The sequence below is a fragment of the Rhinolophus hipposideros genome (genome assembly GCF_964194185.1).
Source record: "Rhinolophus hipposideros genome assembly, chromosome: 21".
NCBI lineage: Eukaryota > Metazoa > Chordata > Mammalia > Chiroptera > Rhinolophidae > Rhinolophus > Rhinolophus hipposideros.
The window spans coordinates 7,079,382-7,101,365 of NC_138067.1; the positions used below are offsets into that span (position 1 = coordinate 7,079,382).

Genomic DNA, 21,984 nt, shown 5'->3' on the forward strand with positions numbered 1-21,984 from the left:
ATGTCTGTTTACTAACTAGCTATGTTGCTGCATAGATTGCACATTAAAATGATTTAAGGTTCTAGTTTCTTGTAAAGCAGACGCTTTATTCTAAAAATCATAATTAAGTATAGTCATTCTATATTAAAATTGCTATTTTAAATTTAATAATAATTTTCAGAGTTCTGGAGTGAAGAAGAAAATACCTTTCTTCCAAATATACAGAATATTTACAGGATAAAATTAGAATCAGCTGTATATACATGACAAAATTTGAATCAACAGACTAATCAAGAATGCTATGAAAATATCAATGGATCTATATTATCGTTCTTTAGCCTTCATTTTTTAAAAGCAGTAGTTGAGCTTTTTATTTTATACCTACACTAATGTCTAGATCAGCAATGTGTTTTAATTTTAAATTTGTTTGTAGCACTCACGTATTTTACTTCTTTAAGCCTTTAAACTTTCAGATGTTTATGTTGTTTTTTATGTGCTCTGGTATGTCACATAAATAATATTTTGGTTTCTCTAGCCTCCATCTTCCAAGAAGAATGATGGTTCTGGGACATATACTAAGTTGCAGAATACCCAGGTGAGGATCATGTCTGAGAAGAAGCAGAGAAAAAAGGTGGAATCGGAAAGCAAACAAGAAAAGGCGAATCGTATAATATCAGAGGCCATAGCCAAAGCAAAGGAGCGTGGGGAGCGCAATATTCCACGAGTAATGAGCCCTGAAAACTTTCCTAGTGCTTCAGTTGAAGGAAAAGAAGAAAAGAAAGGCAGAAGGATGAAATCCAAGCCAAAGGACAAAGAGAGTAAGAAAACAAAAACTTGTTCTAAATTAAAAGAGAAGACAAAAATTAGGTAAGTTGGTTAAGAATTAAATTTAATTCCTTTGAATTTTTCATTGAAGTGCAATCAGTCCAGTCTTTCAGTTTTGATTCGTGTATGGTGTGTTTATACCCACATTGGAGTTTTAAATTGTTAGATACTGTGTACGCCCTGTTTCTTTTTTTAATAAATTAGGTAATATTCCAGGATCTAAATTTTACTGTTCTGTGAAATAGCTTTTTTTGTACATTACTATTAGTAAACAGAATTTAAAAGAAAAATATATATAAAACAGACAAAGAAAGGAAAACAAAATGAAACCCATATTGCTGTGTCAGTTCCAAATTCGCTTTCTATACAGAACATGCATTAAAATTCTTTATCAGATTTCTTTACCTCTTAGTTGTACTTCATTGCGCACCTTATAGTTTGGAAACATGAAATACACAACCTTGTGTATTTATCATAAATTCACAACCTTGGACTAAATGGAATGGCAAGAACACTGACCGTTTAAATCACCAATAAGCAGCCCTAGGCTCTTTCAGTCTTTCTGATTTACTTTATATAATAAAGAGGCCAGGTGAGGATTAATGCTCCAAGATAATTATAAGGACAAAGAATTGCTCTGGAAGGATACATTAATTCTGGGTATTTTTATTTGACAGCTTGTCCAATACATTTTCAAAAACTAAAATGTAGTGAGTATTATTAGTTCTATGTGAGTGTTTGTTTGGCATGCAAGGGTAAAAATAACCTTAGGCTGGCATTGTTTAGAATTGTTTTTTCAGAAATATTTGGTCGTTTTTGCATGTTTTATATGCAATTACATATAAAGTATTTAATTTGTTTCCCTTTTTTTCATACGAGAAAGTACACAATAAAGAATTCCCTTATTAAACTCTTCATTTGCTTAAGAAATTATTAATATATTATATAGGTATTTAGAATTAAAACTATTTTTTTAAGCCAAATTCTCAGCATTTTAAATACAACCACCAAACTGAATTACATTGTTAGGTCCTGATGCCTTTCAATTCAAACCATTAAATAACATAGGCTCTCTTGCCGTAATAGAGCAATAACTAATGTTACAGATTTTCTGTTTTATTTGCAGACAGCTAAAATGAAATTTGAAAGTTAAATGTCCACTCCTTTTATATTTATAAAGGTTTTGATATAAAATACCTTATTTTTCCAGTATTATGTCTAGTTTTAATTTAGGAAACCTCATTTAATGCTTTAATGTATTGAAAGTTAACATAAAGTTTTTCCAGTTTTATACAGAAATATAGGCAAAGTAGTGTGCTATTTGGAAGAGTATTAAAAAACTACATAAAACAAGAGGAAATTTGTAGAGAAACTTGGAAAGTAACAGCAAGTTTAAGTTTGGGGCTAGGGGAATAGCTAGAAGCAAAAGATAGCAGATGTGAGTCTGGTTCAAGAAAAAACAATGTACATAAGAGGAAATTAGAATTAATTTAATTGTAATAGAGAAGCATGGAATTTTGAAAAATGAATTGATATGGTAAGGAATAGTAATTTGTTGCAGTAGAGTATCTGACTCATTCTGTGATATTTTTATTTTTGTTAGAAATAGTTAAATTATTAACAATAAATTATTTTTATATTGCATAGCATTGATAATTTAGTACTTGTTTTTAGAGACAGCATGCTTGAGAAAGTAAGGTGAACATTGTACTGGAAAGATATACAAGGCTATGAGATACTGAGTAGCTGCTAAAATTCTTGAGAGTATAGGGCTTTTTGGTGGAGAAATTTATACATTATAGAATGTAAGTAAAATTGAAACTCGCCTATGTATTTTTAATAAGCTGTTAGAGTAAAACAAGAATTTCTTGATCATCTTTATCAGACAAAGACATATTTTTCTCATTTTGGAGGAAAAAGCATATTTGGAAATGAAATTCATATACAATCTAGAGTTCCTGTATTAGTCAATTGAAATATTTCATTACTTTGTTTTCCAGTAAGCCACTACATTTTATAATTTTGAATTTGACAAGTTTTTAATTTTGGTATGAAGAGTCATTTAAATAGTTTAGTTGCATCATTATAATTAACAGCATTTTATGATATATTAAATATTTTTTGTAAAATTTTAATTTTTCTGTTAGTTTTGGATGAATTGGACTGTTGCTAATCTAATATTAAATGATTGGTGTCAGATAAAATTGGAGGGAACATAGACTGGAATTTAACCATGAACAATGTGAAACATAAATTTTAAAAGTAGCTAAATTTGTAAACAATAAGTTAGGGTTGATCCATAGTCAGAGTTGGTGTTCAGTCCACGTGTTTGATTTTGTATGCTGTACGAGGGAAGGTTAATCTGAAGAACTGCATACTGCCTCTGCTTGCCAGTGTGCTTGAAACCTTTTCATCACTTCTGTCACTTTTATAGATTAATGTTTCAACAATACAAGGAATAGAGTGTCCGTTTCAGAGCATTTTGGTGTGTCTCATTTAATCTTTACAGCACTTCTGTGAGTTAGATTGGGCATACAGTAGGATAATGTGCTTAAATTCTTTGGTTTTGGAGCCGGTTGCATTTGTCCAAATCCCAGTTTTGTTACTTACAAGCAGTTTTAACCTGCACAAATACTTAACCACCCCAACCTTTATATGTAAAATGGTGATAAGGTTAGTACTTGACTCGTAGGGTTATTTTGAGGATAAAGTAATATAATACTGTGTTTCCCGGAAAATAAGACCTAACCAGAAAATAAGCCCTAGCATGTTTTTTCAGGATGACATCCCCTGAACATAAGTCCTAACGTGTCTTTTGGAGCAAAACTTAATTTAAGACCCGATTTTATTTTCAGGGAAACATGGTAACATTTAAAACATATAGAACAGTACCCGGAATTTACTTAATAAATTGTTAGCCATTGTTTTCAGAAAACACATAACACATAGCTTTTTAAGGAAAAACACCAAGGCCCTGAGCCAGGCCTCTTCTTTCAGCCTAAATGGTCACTCATCTGCCTAGGTTCTCTTTCCATTAAGGTTGTGTTCCTAAATAAGATCATTTAAAAACAAGCAGACAGACAAAAACAGAGTTGCTATTATTATTAAGAGGGATTTGGGCTCACTCATTAATGGCTTTTTTTCATATGAGCATACCTGTCTCTCAGGTCAGCTAGAGTAGTGTTTAGGACAGGTAAATTTTGTTTGAAATAAGCCTGGAGTTTGAAAGGGTTGCCCATGGTTACACGGAATGGTGTGAGTTGAAATGAAAATAGCAGGTGTAAAATAGTGACCTAGGACAGGAAACAACCCTTTTTACTCTAATTGTTTCTCATGATCTTGGCAGTCAGGTTCTAACAAGCTGCCTTTCAAGTAGAATAGCAAGAATTTCTTCAGTAATAGTAGGTACTCCTAGGATGTAATGGAGTAGATTTTATGGAATGAATGAGTGAACGAAGGAGTGGAAGATTAAATATTAAAAGATAATAAAATGATTGAATTTGATTCGCTAAAAACAGAAATTGCAAGCTAATCCTTCATAAAACCACAGGGACATAGCTAATGGTTTAGTAATAGTAGAGAGTTAAATTCTAAAGTAATTTTAAGACTTCCACTAGAATTTTCTTATGGCTCTATTCAGTTTTAGATGATAAGCATTTTTAAATTTAAGGTTTATAACTTTGACATTTAAATTGTTTCCATGTTGTCAGAATTTCTTTGTGTTATAGATTATCGGCCTGACAGATAGAATGCCTTTGATACTTAAAAATGTTCTTGGCGCCCTATCAGTTTAATTGGTAATAGTCCTTTGCAATGAAATTTAAACTGTTTTTTTATATTCATAATTCTATTTGTTATAAAATGCTAGTTATTAGGAGCTAGAAGTAGCTTTTCTTTTTTTTAACTTATTGGGGTGACAATTGTTAGTAAAATTACATAGATTTCAGGTGTACAATTCTGTATTACATCATCTATAAATCCCATTGTGTGTTCACCACCCAGTCGGTTCTTCTTCCATCACCATATATTTGATCCCCCTTACCCTCATCTCCCTCCCCCCACCTCCCTTACCCTCTGGTAACCACTAAACTATTGTCTGTGTCTATGAGTTTTTGTTTCTCATTTGTTTGTCTTGTTCTTTTGTTGTTTTTGGTTTATATACCACATATCAGTGAAATCATAGGGTTCTCTGCTTTTTCTGTCTGACGTATTTCGCTTAGCATCATACTCTCAAGATCCATCCATGTTATCACAAATGTTCCTATATCGTCTTTTCTTACTGCCGAATAGTATTCCATTGTGTATATATACCACAACTTCATTATCCATTCATCTGTCAAAGGACATTTTGGTTGTTTCCATGTCTTGGCCACCATAAACAAAGCTGCAATGAATATTGGAGCACACGTGTATAAATGTTTTCAGATTTTTTGGGTAGATATCCAGGAGAGGGATGGCTGGGTCATATGGTAATTCTATTTGTAATTTTTTGAGGAACCTCCATACTGCCTTCCACAGCGGCTGCACCAGTCTGCATTCCTACCAACAGTGTATGAGGGTTCCTTTTTCTCCACAGCCTCTCCAACACTTGTTACTATTTGTCTTGATGATAGCCATTCTGACTGGGGTGAGGTGATATCTCACGTGGTTTTCATTTGCATTTCTCTGATGATTAGTGATGTTGAACATTTTTTCATGTGTTTATTTACCATTTGTATGTCCTCTTTGGAGAAATGTCTTTTCAGGTCCTCTGCCCATTTTTCAATTGGGTTTTTTGTTTTTTTTTGTTGTTGAGTTTCATGAGTTCCTTGTATATTTTGGATATTAGCCCCCTTATCGGAGGCACTGTTTGCAAAAATCTCCCATTCAATTGATTGCCTCTTTACTTTGTAGATGGTTTCTTTTGCTGTGCAGAGGCTTTGAAGTTTCATATAGTCCCATTCATTTATTTTAGCTTTTACTTCCATTGCCTTTGGAGTCAAATTCATAAAATGCTCTTCGAACCCAAGGTCCATAAGTTTAGTACCTGTGTTTTCTTCTATGCAGTTTATTGTGTCAGGTGTTATGCTTAAGTCTTTGATCCATTTTGAATTAATTTTGGTACATGGTGACAGATAGCAGTCCAGTTTCATTCTTTTGCACGTGGCTATCCGCTTCTCCCAGCACCCATTATTGAAGAGGCTGTCTTTTCTCCATTGTATGTTTTTAGCTTCTTTGTCAAAAATTATCTGTCCATATTTATGTGGTTTTATTTCTGGGTTCTCAATTCTATTCCATTGGTCTGTGTGTCTTTTTCTGCCAATACCATGCTGCTTTGATTATTGTAGCCTTGTAGTACCAGCTAAAGTCAGGGAGTGTGATACCTCTAATATTGTTCTTTTTTCTTAAGATTGCTTTGGCTATTCGGGGTCTTTTGTGGTTCTAAAGAAATCTGATGATTTTTTGTTCTATTTCTTTAAAAACTGCCATTGGGATTTTGATGGAGATTGCATTAAATCTGTATATTGCTTTGGGTAATATGGCCATTTTAACTATGTTGATTCTTCCAATCCATGATCATGGAACGTCTTTCCATTTCTTTGTGTCTTCTTCAATTTCTTTTAAAAATGTCTTATAGTTTTCAGCATATAGGTCTTTCACATCCTTGGTTAAGTTTATTCCTAGGTATTTTATTCTTTTTGCTGCAATTGCAAAAGGAATTGTTTTTGTATTTCTTTTTCTGAGATTTCATTTGTAGTATATAGGAGTGCAACGGACTTTTGTATGTTGATTTTATAGCCAGCAACTTTACTGTATTCATTGATTGTTTCTAATTGCTTTTTGGTGGAGTCTTTAGGATTTTCTATATATAGCATCATGTCATCTGCAAAGAGTGATAATTTAACTTCTCCATTCCCAATTTGGATGCCTTTTATTTCTTTCTCTTGCCTGATTGCTCTGGCAAGCACTTCCAACACTATGTTGAAAAGCAGAGGTGATAGGGGACAGCCCTGTCGTGTTCCTGAACGTGGAGCAAAGGGCTTCAGTTTTTCACCATTAATTATGAGATTAGCTGCGGGTTTGTCAAATATGGACTTTATTATGTTAAGGTATTTTCCTTCTATACCTATTTTATTAAGTGTTTTAATCATAAATGGATGTTGTATCCTGTCAAATGCTTTTTCTGCATCAATTGATATAATCATACGATTTTTGTCCTTTATTTTGTTTATGTGATGTATCACATTGCTGGATTTGCGGATGTTGAACCATCCTTGTGCCCCGGGGATGAACCCCACTTGGTCGTGATGAATAATCTTTTTAATTCATTGTTGTATTTGATTTGCTAGCATTTTGTTTAGGATTTTTGCTTCTGTATTCATCAGAGATATTGGTCTATAGTTTTCCTTTTTTGTGTTGTCCTTACCAGGTTTTGGTATCAGGGTAATGTTGGCCTCATAAAATGAGTTAGGGAGTACTGTCTCTTTTTCAAGTTTTTAGAAGAGTTTGAGCAGCATTGGTATTAGATCCTGTTTGAAGGTTTGGTAGAATTCACCAGTGAAGCCATCTGGTCCCGGACTTTTGCTTTTGGGAAAGTTTTGGATGACTAGAAGTAGCTTTTCTCTTTAGATAAATCAGAAAACATCTAAATTAGGAAATACCACACTCAAGTAGAAATTAAGGGTGTCATATTATAAAAAAAAAAACAATGAAACACTGAATGATCTCACAATCATATTTTGCTCTTTATTGCTATAGTCTTTTTGAACCTCCCACAAGGAAGAAGGAAAATAACATTTATTAATTAACCTACCATCATATATATATACATACATGTATGTGTGTTTTTCCTTAAACAAAACTAACATGTAAGTATATCCACATGTGTGTTTATAGAGGGACATTTACACCTAAATAATAAAATATAAGGGGAAAATAATGTAAATAAAATCTGAGGGAAAAATAAGATGAATCTTTAGACATTGGGAATTACACCTTATTGTTCATGTTAATCAAATGACAAATGAGACCTGCTTTATCTCAAGATAATAGCATTTAGTGTCTGTTTGTATAAAATATAAATGGAATAATCATTTGTTTTTTGGCATATTTGATAAAAATATCAGTTTTGAAAAAAATGTACGGTATAAATTTATTCTATAGTTAATCACACGCCATTAGTAGTCTCTGTATAAATTCTATAATTTTTTAATCCTCAGCAGATAAAATGTTGTGTTGATTTCACTCCTTCCATCTAAACTTAAACTCAGTGAAAATCTGAAACACGTTCTAGAGAAAGTGTTGATATATACAGTATTTATTACGAATTTGATTAAAATTTACAGTTTCATTTTTAACAAGTATCCCTTTATACAAACCGTATTATTAAGGTTTATCATTAGCAAACGTTGTGCTATATTTCATTGAATCTAAAATGTCTTTGATTATAAGACATACTGTTATTTTATGTGTCGACATGAAAGAAAAAAGGTACTGCCAGCTAAAACTATGGCATATCGTTGATTATTCAATGAATCTTGATTTCATAGATGTTACTGTGTGGGAAAAATGTGCATCTTAGAACCACTGAATTAAAATATTTTATGTTAATGTTCCTATTTGTCAATAGTTTTAAATCTAAACACCATTTATAAAAATGTTTTATAAGAATAAGAGTTAAACTTTGGTGATAAAAATACATTGGCTATGATTAATACTTAGCTAATATTTGTATTCTTAGCAACTATTTACATGAAACAACTAGGTGAATTCAACTTTTTGAAAAAAATGATGTCCATCCTTAAGGAGGAAATAATTTATAGTCCAAGTTTTCAGAAGTTTATTATACAATGTTACTTTCACAAATTTAAGGATTAACTAAAGTAAATAACCCTTTTAAAACTTCATTGTTTTTCCCAGATGAGTTTAAGCTGGAGTTTTGAGTTGAATCTTAAACTGAAGTAATTTTACAAAGTTAAAATGTATTTCCTTAAAAAAAAAAGTTTGCATTTGATAACTTTAAAAATAGCTCCAGTGTTTTCCACTTGGCTTACAAAGAAAAAAAAATTATAATGTGAAACTATTTTTGCTTGTTTCCTTCACTTATGATGAATTGGATGAATTAATTACAACAAATGGACTAATTAGATAAGATTCATTGTGTGTCCAATTATTGCAGTGAGAGAATCAACAGGGGCCAATTACAGATTGACACTGTGTAGACTGAGCTTGTTACATCTCCTCTCCTAATAACATGTGGGCAGGGTTTAGATGAGTGCATAAATTACATCTGAAAATCAAATACAGATGTCAAGTATAAACAATGAGGGTTTCTAGTGGCTAGACTTATCAAGTGAATTAACATTTCAAATTTATACTTCGTTTGGAATTGCCCTTTGCTGTCTGAAACAAGTTATGTTTTGATATTTATTTCTTATATTATACTTGCCTGATAATCTGTTGTCAAAGTTTGGTAACATTGATAACAGATTCCTTTATTGTTTTAACAAAACAAAATTTGCATGAAGTCTTTTTTATTAATATATTCTGTATTACTTTGTGGCTTTACTTTATATTTCTAGGAATAGCAAATATCAGTTTATTTGAAGAATGTATCTATAATGAAATTTTAGTTTTATTTATCATGAAATTTCATTAGAATTAAATTTCATTAGAATTAATACATTAGTTTAATATAGTAAACTCTTTGTGATCCATGATGGAATGCTTGCTCTTTGGTACTTAACTGATTTTATTTTATTTTTTTCTACTTTTGGATCACCTGATTTCCTGTAGATAACATTTATGGCTGTCATTGGTCATTGTATAGGCAGTAGAAATTTCTGGTTCAAAAGTCGGATAAACTTGATCCTTAATAATTTACTAAAAGATAACAGTTTCGTGTTTCTCTGTATTCATTAAACTGTGTTTATTTATATAAATATCTATTGGCTGGTTGAAGTACAGTGTCATTTTAAAATCAGTAAGATGTATTGGAAATAGTAGACTAGGGATAAAGAGACCATACGTATTGTTTTTTACCAAACTGATGACTTTGGGCAGTTTATTTCATCTTTTGGAGCTGAAGTTTCCCTATTAGTATACCGTGTTTCCCCAAAAATAAGAGGCAGCTGATCCATCAGCTCTGATGCGTCTTTTGGAGCAAAAATTATTATAATACCCGGTCTTATTTTAATATAAGACTGGGTATAATATAATACCAGACTGGATCTTATATTAATTTTTGCTCCAAAAAATGCATTAGAGCTGATGATCCAGCTACGTCTTATTTTGGGGGAAACATGGTACTCACACCAACACCCGCTTTGCCTATTTCAGAGTTCCCCAGGATCAACTGAGATTTTATAGGCATAAGCACTTTGAGATTTTAAGTGTTCTACTATAAATATAAAATAGTTTTATTGTCATGAATGTTTGTTCCTAGACTAGACTGAGCTAGTGGTTTCCCAAATCTGGTGGAGCATCAGAATCTCTTAAGGAACTTTTTAGAAGTCTGATTGGGGTCCCATCTACTAGATCTGTATCCTGGACTTGGGACCAATGTATGGTATCTGTATTTTTTTAAAACTTTTCTTTTTAACTTTTTTTTTTTTAATTAAATTTATTGGGGTGACAATTGTTAGTAAATTTACATAGATTTCAGGTGTACAATTCTGTATTACATCGTCTATAAATCCCATTGTGTGTTCACCACCCAGAGTCAGTTCTCCTTCCATCACCATATATTTGATTTTTTTAACTTTTTATTTTGAACTAACTTCAGACTTGTAAAAATAGATCACAGTTCCTTTAGGCTCTTCACTCAGCTTCCTCAAATGTTAACATTTTATGTAATCAAAGAACAACTATTAAAACCAGGAAATAAAAAACTTAGTACTATCCTATTAGTTTATTTAGAGACCTCATACAAATTTTGTCAGTTCCCCCTTTTTTTGGCCAGGATCCAATTCAGGATCCTGCATTTAATTTTGTTGTCGTGTCTCCCTACACTCTTCCAATTTGGGATAATTCCTTTGTCTTTCATGACGTTTTCAATTTTGAAGCATCCTGGCCAGTTATTTTGTAGAATGTCTCTCAATTTGGGTTTGTCTGATGTGTTCTCGTTAGGAGTCTGTATTTTTAACAGACAGCCTCCTAACGAAGCCTGCCTTACACTTGTAAGAATTACTGATCAATACCAACTTAATTTTTGTTCCCCTTTGTGGTATCACCTATATACCACTTTAGAACTCATGATAAACTGATATGACTTCAAGAATCAATGTTCTGTATAAGTAACCTTAGTTTTTAAATGTTATTTGTAGTTGACTCAGAATTGTGAGTAATGATTTCAAGTTTTAGAATCAACTTTTCTTCTACCATGGAAATGTACCTCTTTTGAACAGAAAGGGCATGTGTACATATTTTAGACTTTGAGAGGTTTAGTATAAAGCTGGTATAATGTGAAATGTTTCTTACGAAGTTAGGATTTGAAAAAGATTTTTTTTCATCAGTTAAGAATGGTTAATGAGTTCGTAGAATAAGATGCTATTTCAAGCCTGTAGAAGAATATTGAAAGAAAATACAGTATATGAAAACAAAATAAAAGAATTTACTTTTATTTTAAGTACATATTTAAATTAATATAATGAAGTTTTGTCTCAGGTATTCTGGGTAACAGTTTCATCTTACATACCCTCCTCTACCAAAAAGGGTGTTTAAGATTGATTTGGCAGTCGTTATTTCTTTTCTAGAGATTTAGTTAATATTTATCTGTAAGAATAATGTTTAAACAGCTTAGTCCACTTACCTTGCAGAGTTTTCATTTAATTACCATATACCACTAGAAAAGCACAGTATAACCTGTTTATAGTCATGCATAAATACAAAAAAAAAGTTGACATGTCTACGTTTGATTTTACTGAAGTTTTTATTCAGTGGGATGTGAGTCTTTACACACCCACATACTCTATTAGAATACGTATTTCATGTAACTTATTTAGCTTACCCAACGCGGGTAAAATGCCTTTTTAAGCAATATATTGAACGCTATTAACAGGTCTTGATTTGCATTTCATAGGAAGTGTTTAAGTAAGTAAGCTTTCTTTTCACTAGTTTTGTTAATCTGCAAACTAGCCTAAAACATGCATTTAGGTTTGGAGCTTGAGAGCAAATGGTATTTCTACTACCCAGTTTTACTTATCAAGTTATCCTTGACCTTGCCTTTGGAAATCATCTGCACAAGTGCATGAGGTTGTATGAAGTAATCACAAGTATCATAGTGGTTACCCTTAGGAGGAGGTTGTTACTGGAAGAGAAGGCATGAGAGACTACTTCTGGGGAACTAATAATGCCTCATTTCTCGATCTAGAAGCTGGTTACACATTTATGTTCGTTTGAGAAAATCCACTGAGATAGACACTTTTGATGTGGATACTTTTCTGGATTTACATTATACTTTAGTATTAGTAGACTGCTGGGTATAGGGAAAGTGAGGCATTGCATTTTGGGGCATTCTGAGATTGTGATATCTGTGAGACATCCATATGGATGTGTCTAATAAATGGTTACATGAATCTAAAGCTTTGGGAAAAGTTTTGAACTAGAGATGAGAGATTTGAGAATCTTTAACTTATTTTGTAGTTAAGAATAGATTAAATTAAATGTCGCAGGGACAGTATATAAAGAGGGAGGAAGGGTTAAGACAGAATTTTGACAAATACCAGTTTATTGGTCAGGCAGAAGAGTTGTCAAGGACTGAATCCTGCTTAAAACCAACATAATAAGAGTAGATGGAGGAAGAGACGCCAAAGATGTTTAGTGAGAACCAGAAGAATATTGTGTCATAGCGCCAAGAGTGCAGAGAAGGAAGAAGTGATTAGTTATGTACTGGTAGGTAAAACTTCCAATTTCCATTGGATCTGGCAGTACAAAGGTCATTTGTGGTCTTTGACATTAGGAGTTCTGCTTTGGAGTGAGGCATTAATTTCTTTATTCTTTCTATAGGTGTCACTTGTAACAAGTTATTTAACTTCTCTAAGGCTCAGTTTCCTCTCCTTATTTGCCTCTCAGAGTTGTATGAACATCAAGTGAGAAAAGTTCAGATTATAGTTGGTTGAGAAATGAAACTGAAACAGTATAGATGACTATTTTGAGAACTATGGATGAGAAGAAGGAAGAATAAGGTCATGTGATATCTAATAGTAGATATGACCTCAAGGGAGATTGTTATTTTAGGAAGGAAACCAGAGTAAGGAAAAGGGAACTGGAGGGTGGAAATGACCAATGAAAGTTGTGAGAGAGATTGAAATATATCTATGGTTGGTTTCTCAATGTTGTTTCATAATACATTTTTGTACTTTTATTTCCTGGTTCCAACATAAGCTACATATTTACTCTTATTTACTTTTCTTCACATACTCAGAAGAGTGAGGGGGAGATACCATCAGAATTACCATTATCCTGTTGAAAGTGGTAATCATATCAACACACAAATAACAGTAGAAATCATACTAGAATCTTTTTCTTACCTCACACCTACTCATCTAGTTAATAACCAGGTCCTCCTCGTTCTGCTTCCACAATAACAATTGTATCATTTTGACCTCTTTATCCGCACAGCCATGACCCCATCTTACACTCTTCATCATTTGTTCATCACTGTTTTCCCTGCCTTGCATTTCACTTCCTTCTGGTTGCATTGCTCTCTTATTTAAAATTCTCCCCTCCCAATTTTACTGAGATATAATTGACATATAACACTGTATTTAAGGTGTGCAACATGATTTGATATACGAACATATTGCCAATCATCTTACATAGGAATTGTTTTTCTCGTGATGAGAACTTTTAAGATTTACTCTCAGCAACTTTCAAATACTCAGTACATTATTGTTCACTGTAGTTAATCCCCAGAACTTGCTTGTTTAAAATTCCCATGTTTGCCAATTGCTTTTTTTTTTTAATTAAAAATATCTCAGCGTCATTTGTTGTGAGTGGAGAACAAGACAAATAGATTCTTTTTAAATTCCTGCCCTACAGAGTTTAAAAGCTGGCCTTAGACTAAAACATTAACTCCTTGCATGTCATGCAAGGCCATTTTCTGTGATCGTCACCCTTTCTAGATGACCATCTCTATTTCCTCCTGTGGTACTTACTCTGTGTATTCCTGACATGCTCTTAGCACTGCATATTCACATTCATCTGTGGAATTCCCCTATGTAGAATGTACCCTACCTCTTTCAGTACCTGTTGAACTCCCTTTCATCATTCAAATCTCAGACTTTACCTTTTCTGTAAAGCCCCCTTTAGTCTTCACTTCTTCCTTTTGTTCACATTACATCCAGTGAGTGCTAAGTTCCATTTTAGCATTTTCACTGTGATCATATTCTAACAACGATACTTCAAGGTTAGGAACTATGTCTACTTTATGTTCAAATCCTAGAACCAAGGATAATGCCTAGCATATAATAATTACAGTGTTTCCCCAAAGATAAGACCTAGTCGGACAATCAGCTCTAATGCGTCTTTTGGAGCAAAAATTAATATAAGACCCGGTTTTATTTTACTATATTACATTATATTATATATTATATTACTATATCATAGTAAAATAAGACCGGGTCTTATATAATATAATGTAATGTAATATAATATAATTCTGGGTCTTATATTAATTTTTGCTCCAGAAGACGCATTAGAGCTGATTGTCCGGCCAGGTCTTATTTTCGGGGAAGCACGGTAGATGCAGTAACCATTAGTTGAGCCATTACCATGTGTTAAGACTTTGCTAAGAGGTAACATACATCATCCCACTTAATTCTCAACAACAATAGAGGTAGCTGTTAAAATATCCCTATTTTCCAGGCAAGGAAACTAAGGTGAAAAGAGATCAGGTAATTTTCCCAGCGTCTCACAGATAGGTAAACAGTGGACTCAGGTTTCAAATCTTTGACTCTATGATTTCAAAGTGTATGCCTTTAACCTCCAAATTCTTTCACATTAGGAAATAATTGTTGAAAACTTCTGATATATCTGAAAGTATTTGAGGAGTTATTTATGTTTGGAATACAGATATCTAAAATAGAATTTTCCTGATTAGCAATTAGCATAGTGTGATTAATATGGTACTTTAAGATCATGCCTTCTCATCTGTTAAATCAGATAAGAAAATGTGGGAGCTCCGTACTGCTACCTCTGTTCAGGAAAAAAATAAATCAAAAACCCATTTTCATTTTATACATTTGTATTTCATGTGTGTGTAAATTTTAACACACGTATAAAAGGGACAGGCAAGCAAATTGTAGGAATATAAAAAAATAAATAAAAGAAAGTTCTTACTCTTTAGGAACATAGAGTGCATCTAAGATAAGCCCTAACATAAATGAAATAATTAAAGAACAATTAATTGTTAAAGTGTTTTAAGTAAGGGAGAAATTAGTATAGAGGAGAAAGAAGTAGAGGCTTTTAGGGAGTAGGTGGGATTTAAGGATATTAAATGGAATTTGAATTTAGTAAGGGAGAAGGAAAAAAGTCCTTCATTTCAAATCTACAAGAAAATAAGGTAGTTACCTTAATTATTACAGTTACATTGCCTGATATTTTTCCTATAAAAAAATAATTTTGAGTCTTAGAAAAAGTGATAGAACTTGATATACAAGTATATTAACTATAATGTTAATTGGTATTTGCTCCATTAGAATACAGTTTTTGTCTTGAAAACGACATTATGGATTTCATGATAATTATCATCTTTGATTGAACATTCAAGTGAAAAGTTTATCATGGCAATCTTAATTTGACCAAAAATGCAATGAGATCTTACTGTTTACTCTTTTCCCCTTGAAACAGTAAACTCATTATTACATTGGGTAAGAAACAAAAAAGAAAGAACGAATCTTCAGATGACATATCCGATGTGGATCAGCAGATGGCACAGCATACATGCAGAGAGGAAGACTCTCAAGTAAGTAGTAAATGTTTTTTGAGAGCTGACACACTGGTAGAATTGTTCAGATAGCATAATATTGCTTTATGGATATTTGTATTATAGTTTTGTCAAAACATATTTTATTGCAAAGTAGAACTTATATGACACTACAATATACTCTTAGCAGTATTATGTATCTTACAATGTTAGATCTGGGAGGAAACTTATATATCCTCTCAAACCCCTCATTTGTCAAATAACGAAACAAAAGCCCAGAGAGGTTAAGTAACAATCCAAAGTCCCTGCTGGCTTTTGGCACGGAGAAAGAAATATCTAGTGATACCCTGTACTTAAAGAATGCTTTGGGATGAATTTAATGATGGACATACTTATTTTTTAAATCTCCTGCAAATGATAAAGCAAATGGATTTAATCATTCCTAGAGATAATTCCTTTGGTCTGCTTCTGTCAAAGTAAAAGATAACCATTTATATTAATAATCCCCTAACGTAGACAAAAATACTGTGTATTTTCCCCTTCTTTTTGAATAGATGACTATACAAAATAACCTTGAGAAGTTAAAAAAATACATTATATATATATATGTATATATATATAGTGAAGGTCATAATAATTCAGGCCACCCTCTGCTCTCTAATAATTAAAGTACAAATATCGGCCGAAGGGGTGGTGGCAGTTGTTGAATTATGGGGCCAGAAAGCCCCTGAATGGCCTTTCTTCTTCCTTATGCAGCTTCTTATCCAATGGGAGAGTAGTGGCTCAAGGCTCCTGGGCTGCTGCAAGAGTTGAGGTAAGGGCAGTGACTGAAGCTCCTAATATTATATGGCCTGGCTTTTTCTTTATATGTTATCCTTAACTTAGGGAAACTTATGATTAACTTATTCAACATGAGAACATTTAGTTTAATTTTTACTAGAATAATGCTGGCCATTTTTCCATTATGTAATCACCAAACAATGAAATTGTAGTATAGGTTAACATACATTTCTTCCATACCTTTCACTATAGTATTAGTTTGCTTTGATAGGTCTTGCTGTAACATAAAAAAATAAATGGGGGAGAAAGGAAATATTTTCTAATAAACACTTATAAATCTGTATTATTGATATATTTAAATGTCTCGTTATATAAATGATAGAAGGGTCCACATTAACTTTCAACTACAATTGATTGTCAAGATTTGAAGGCTTGAAAAGTAATTTAAGGTTTGGAGTCAGATAGAAATCTAAAAATGAATATGACATGTAATTTTTCACCTTTTATCTTAATAGAGAATACTTCAGTAGTCTGACTATATTTAGACTTAAACTATTTTAAAGCCTCTGCAGCAGATTGTATTAAGATTATTATAGGAAACTAATAATATATCATAATGAAGTATTAGTATTTAAAAACATATTTCTGACCTCTTATGTGCTAAAGCCTTTAAGACATAAGAAAAAAGCTAGAAAGAAGAAATTTGAGGAAAGAATTTGTCACTTTTAAATTGTGCTTTGAAAAACATCATGGAGGAAGAAAGCCAGAAAAATTAAATAAGCCAAAAAAGTGGGCATCAAATTAGTTTATTTTATAAAGTAGTAGAGCTATTGTATGACAGAGAAAGATAATTGATGAGAGTGACACCTTGTTTGGATATGCCTGATATGTAACTATATAATCTAGTGGAATGTAATTTATGATAAAATCGGCTATAACCAAGTCTTTTAGATGAATATTCTTCATAGGATTAGAGAGCAGTTTACAGTCATTGGTCTTCACTGTGTCTTGTGAAGAATTTCCTGCATGTGCACTTTTCTGAGTTCAAAGGATTCTTTCAGCCACTCATTTACTATTTACTAAAGACTAAGTGAGGCATTTCAAACTAGCAATAGAAGCGTAAATTACTAGAAAGGAAACATTAATGCATAACAGAACGTTCTAAAAGTATACTGAATTATTCTCAAAACTTCATTATTTAGATTTGTGCCTAGTGAGACATAGTATTGTTAATACATGTTATTGTTAGAATAATAAATGTCACTGTTGGTTATTAATTGAAACTAGTCTTGAATATTAAGAAGCACTGTATGATGCCCATAATAGAAATCTAAACATTCCTTTAGCCTACTATTAAATCAAAGTGCCTTAGATTTTTTCCCCCCAGGGAAAAAGACATATTTTATATCTTTCACAACGGGATGTGGGAAAATTGGGTTTCTATAAGTCCTTTTATTATAATTTTTATATGCCACTTTCCTGTTTCCAGATATTAACAAAAGTGGTACCTTCCTTGAGTTTTGAAATGTAAGTGTCTTCTTGGCCAGGAGTTGATGACTCATCCTAAATGAGGCATGGAGTTGTCTATTGCACTTGACTGAACTTGTTTACCATATTAGTTCCTTTCTTTCTCTCAACATTCCATTGGTCTCAATAGAAAGAGGCAGAGGCCCGTTAAAGGCCACTGCAACCTTCCTGGATGCAAATAACAAGTTTGTCCCCACACCATTCCTGAGTCAGCCATTTTTGTCATGGCTATGCAAGTATGAAAGATCTACCAAGTTGAACACATTGTCTACTTGCTGGTTGCATTTTGGGGAGATGTCCTGGGAGTTACTGAATATACAAAAGAAAATGGAATAGAAAAAGGAAGAAGGGGTAGGTTTACCAAATCTTGAGCAATAGAGTAGTTGGCTGAAATGCTTCCACACATGAGGTTTTAGAGAAGTGAAAAAAAGCAAACCTAAGTCCTTTGGGATTTTCAAACCAATGTGAGAGTTTGTTTTCATAGTGGGAACATCAAATATTAGATATTTAGGGAGGTAAGTAAAGCCTTGTGTATTTGATACCTGATTTAAAATTACTTAGATTATTTATAAATTATGTTGCTACATGTATTACTTTTAAAGACTTAGTTCTGTTTTTGTGATAGTGATGTTCTTTATTTTTAAGGAAAGGTAGTAAAAGTAGTAAAACACTGGTTCCTCCTTCATTCACTAATTCTTTCATAGATTTTATACTTTATTATTTTGTGTATTTTAAAAAACCATTTGTGTTATTTTTGTTTTATTCTGTTTAAAATGCAAATTCATGGGTTTTGTGGCAAGTATTATTTAATTTCTTTTAGTTTTATGCCTCTGATTAATTATTTAACCAGTATTCATCTGACACACTGTTTAGGTTTGGGGCAAAAACTGTGTAAGTTTTAATAGTTTAAAATAGTTTAAAATGTGTTGTCCAAGGTGTCAAATAGTTAAATAAAGCATATACCTTTTTACTCTTGTTAATAATAGTTTCTAAAGAAAAGTAATAAAGCAATTACTAATTACTAATAAACTGTATTTTGCGCAAGCTGTGAAATAGTTAAATAAAATTTTTTCATTCTTAACTATTTCTAAAGAATGGCAATAAAGGTATTAGTAATCTTTGTTATTTGAAACTTGAGGAAGTAAATCTAAAGATTGTAAACCTGTGGAAAAGGAAAAATTATAATCTTCCTTTAATTAAAAGGAAAAATGAGAAAAGATGAACATTGCGTACAGTTTTTAAAATTTAATGTACTACTAAACTGCCACACTGGAGTTAATTATTTTTAAAATCTTTCCTTTAAAATAAGCCCCGTAAATATGATCCTTATGGTTCATTACAGAAAAGAAGATCAAATCGACAAATTAAAAGGAAAAAATATGCAGAAGATGGAGAGGGGAAACAATCTGAAGAAGAAGTTAAAGGCTCTTTGAAAGTAAAAAAGAATTCAACTCCTTTACCTGGTGAACAGCCTTTACAATTATTTGTGGTAAGGCAGATTTGGGATTATGACAACAAAACATTTTAACCCAACATAAATTCTTTATAGTACTTTACTTATATTTCCTCCGAAAACCTCTTCCAACTTTTCCTCTTGGATTTCTTTTTGTAGGTAGTAGAACCTTTAATCATTCAAATCAGAAAGCCAGGGATTCATCCACTTCCCAAATAGCTATTCCAGAAATTCCTCCAAACTCTGTTCATTCTGCAGAATAAGTCTAAGTTACAAGCCCAATAATACTACTTTGTACTGAAAACTCTGGTAATTCCCTAAGTCTTACAAAAATAACGATACCTTCTTAACACAGCATAACAAAGTATTGTGTGTATGGATTTTCTGGCCTTATCTCCTGCCACTTCTCTACAAGCACTCAGTCCACTGGCTTAATGAACACAGTTGCCTGAATGCCATGTTTTAATACCTCGTATGTCATTACATAGCATTTTCTTCTTTGTATAATTCTTTAATCTCCCTTATCTGGATTGTGAACAACTGCTGTTTGCTAGCTGAGTGATCTGGCACATTACCTTGGGCAAGTACTCTGTTTCCCCAAAAATAGGACCTAACCTGACAGTCAGCTCTAATGCGTCTTTTGGAGCAAAAGTTAATCTAAGACCCAGTATTATATATACTATACTATACTATACTATACTATACTATACTATACTATACTATACTGGGTCTTACAGTAAAATAAGACTAGGTCTTACATTAATTTTTGTTCTAAAAGACGCATTAGAGCTGATTGTCCGGCTAGGTCTTATTTTGGGGGAAACATGGTACTTACTTTCTCTATGCCTGAGCTTTCAAACCTGAAAACAGTACCTACCATATAGTGTCGTTGCAAGGATTAAATTAGTTGATACACAAAGTGCTAAGAGTAGTACCTTTCACATTAAAAAGCATGTGTTCACTATGATAATGATGCGGATAATGAGGACAGAAAGAACCATTTATTTTTCCATTTTTGTATTCCTAACGTTTAACATGGTGCCTGGTACACGTGCTACATATTGTTTGTTAATTTTCTTGTATTCCTAAACATACAAAGTGGAAACTAAAGGAATTTTCAGAATGTGCCGTTATTTTTCCTCCCTCTTCCAGGAAAATCCAAGTGAAGAAGATGCTGCAATTGTGGACAAAATATTATCTTCTAGAATGGTGAAAAAGGAAGTAAGTGATGGTACACTGCATCTGATTCTTTACATTGTGTTGATTCCTAGTGAAAGTCATAATTACGGATTTTATTTTCTTAGATATCCCCTGGAATGATGATTGATACAGAAGAATTTTTTGTAAAATACAAGAATTAGTAAGTATTTCAATTAGAAAAATAATAGATGTTGATTTAAGTGTAAGTTAATGTATGTAACTATATTAAGATAAATTGATTTTTATTTTATCTGCATTTTAGATGTTTATTTCATGACCTTAAACTTTCAAAAAACGAAAAGACTGAAAACCTTTCGTGTTAAAATCAAATTTTTAAAAAAAACATTAATTATTAACATCAAATTGCAGGACTCTATAAAATACGCTTTTACAAATTAGACATTACATTTTAATTGTTGAACTTTTCAGATTTTATTCAACTTTTTCCTTATAATTTGGTGCAAGAAACTGTTTTAAATAAAATTACATTGTTTTCTAAACAAATTAGCTTTCTGATCATGACAAAATTATTACAATGGAGAAATAAATGATAAATCACAACTTGTTATGATTCAGTTTACCATTCTGTTTATGGCAAATTGCTGACTTTAGACTACAGTCTTCTTAGAATATACAAGTTATCACAGTGGCTACTGACATTAAATGAAATGATGAACTACCTGTTTGTAAAGTGGAAGATAATATTTTGTATTGTATGTGACGAATAAAAATAAATCTAAATAAACCAAAACATGGTTTTATATATTATTCTAATATGTTGCTTTTATAAAAATTTTAGTTCCTATCTTCACTGTGAGTGGGCCACTGAACAACAGCTTTTGAAAGATAAAAGGATCCAGCAGAAAATCAAACGGTTCAAATTGAGACAAGCACAAAGAGCACATTTTTTTGCAGACGTAAGAAAAAAAAATGAGACTATTATGTGTTGAACTCTGAATACATGTATTATTTATCAAAACTTCATTCATTTTACTTCTTAGGCTTTAAACTTTGATATTTGACTACAAATGCTATCTACATACAGTATTTTTCTTTTCCCAGATTTAGATTGGGAACTTCCTGAAACAGAAACACTGATAATTCAGACTGGTAGATAAATCCTTTATTTTTAAATAGCATTTATTTCAGTACTTAAGAGTTGAATGTGAGTATGTTAATATCTCAGAATTTTATCAACAAAGTTAGTCAAGTGGTAGAAATGGTAATATAGCAACTAAATGGAAAATAATATTTTTCAGTATATGAAATATATTGTATATTTTCAATACCAGTTTTATATGTGTGAACAGAATAT

At 32.1% G+C, this 21,984-nt stretch overlaps 1 protein-coding gene across 5 annotated transcripts in view; it reads left to right on the forward strand.

Annotated features, from left to right (window-relative positions):
- The window catches only part of CHD9 (chromodomain helicase DNA binding protein 9), a 150,157-nt gene that overhangs the window by 57,189 nt on the left and 70,984 nt on the right, over nucleotides 1-21,984 (forward strand). For 4 of the 5 annotated variants that reach the window (XM_081031658.1, XM_081031659.1, XM_081031660.1 and 1 more), the window contains 6 exons: nucleotides 515-846; nucleotides 15,634-15,748; nucleotides 19,359-19,505; nucleotides 20,622-20,690; nucleotides 20,774-20,829; nucleotides 21,469-21,586. In XM_081031658.1, the coding sequence (XP_080887784.1) occupies nucleotides 515-846; nucleotides 15,634-15,748; nucleotides 19,359-19,505; nucleotides 20,622-20,690; nucleotides 20,774-20,829; nucleotides 21,469-21,586 (837 nt within the window). Of the gene's footprint in view, nucleotides 1-514; nucleotides 847-15,633; nucleotides 15,749-16,465; nucleotides 16,524-19,358; nucleotides 19,506-20,621; nucleotides 20,691-20,773; nucleotides 20,830-21,468; nucleotides 21,587-21,984 lie in introns of all 5 variants that reach the window. The other variant, XM_081031662.1, reaches the window with a different exon arrangement.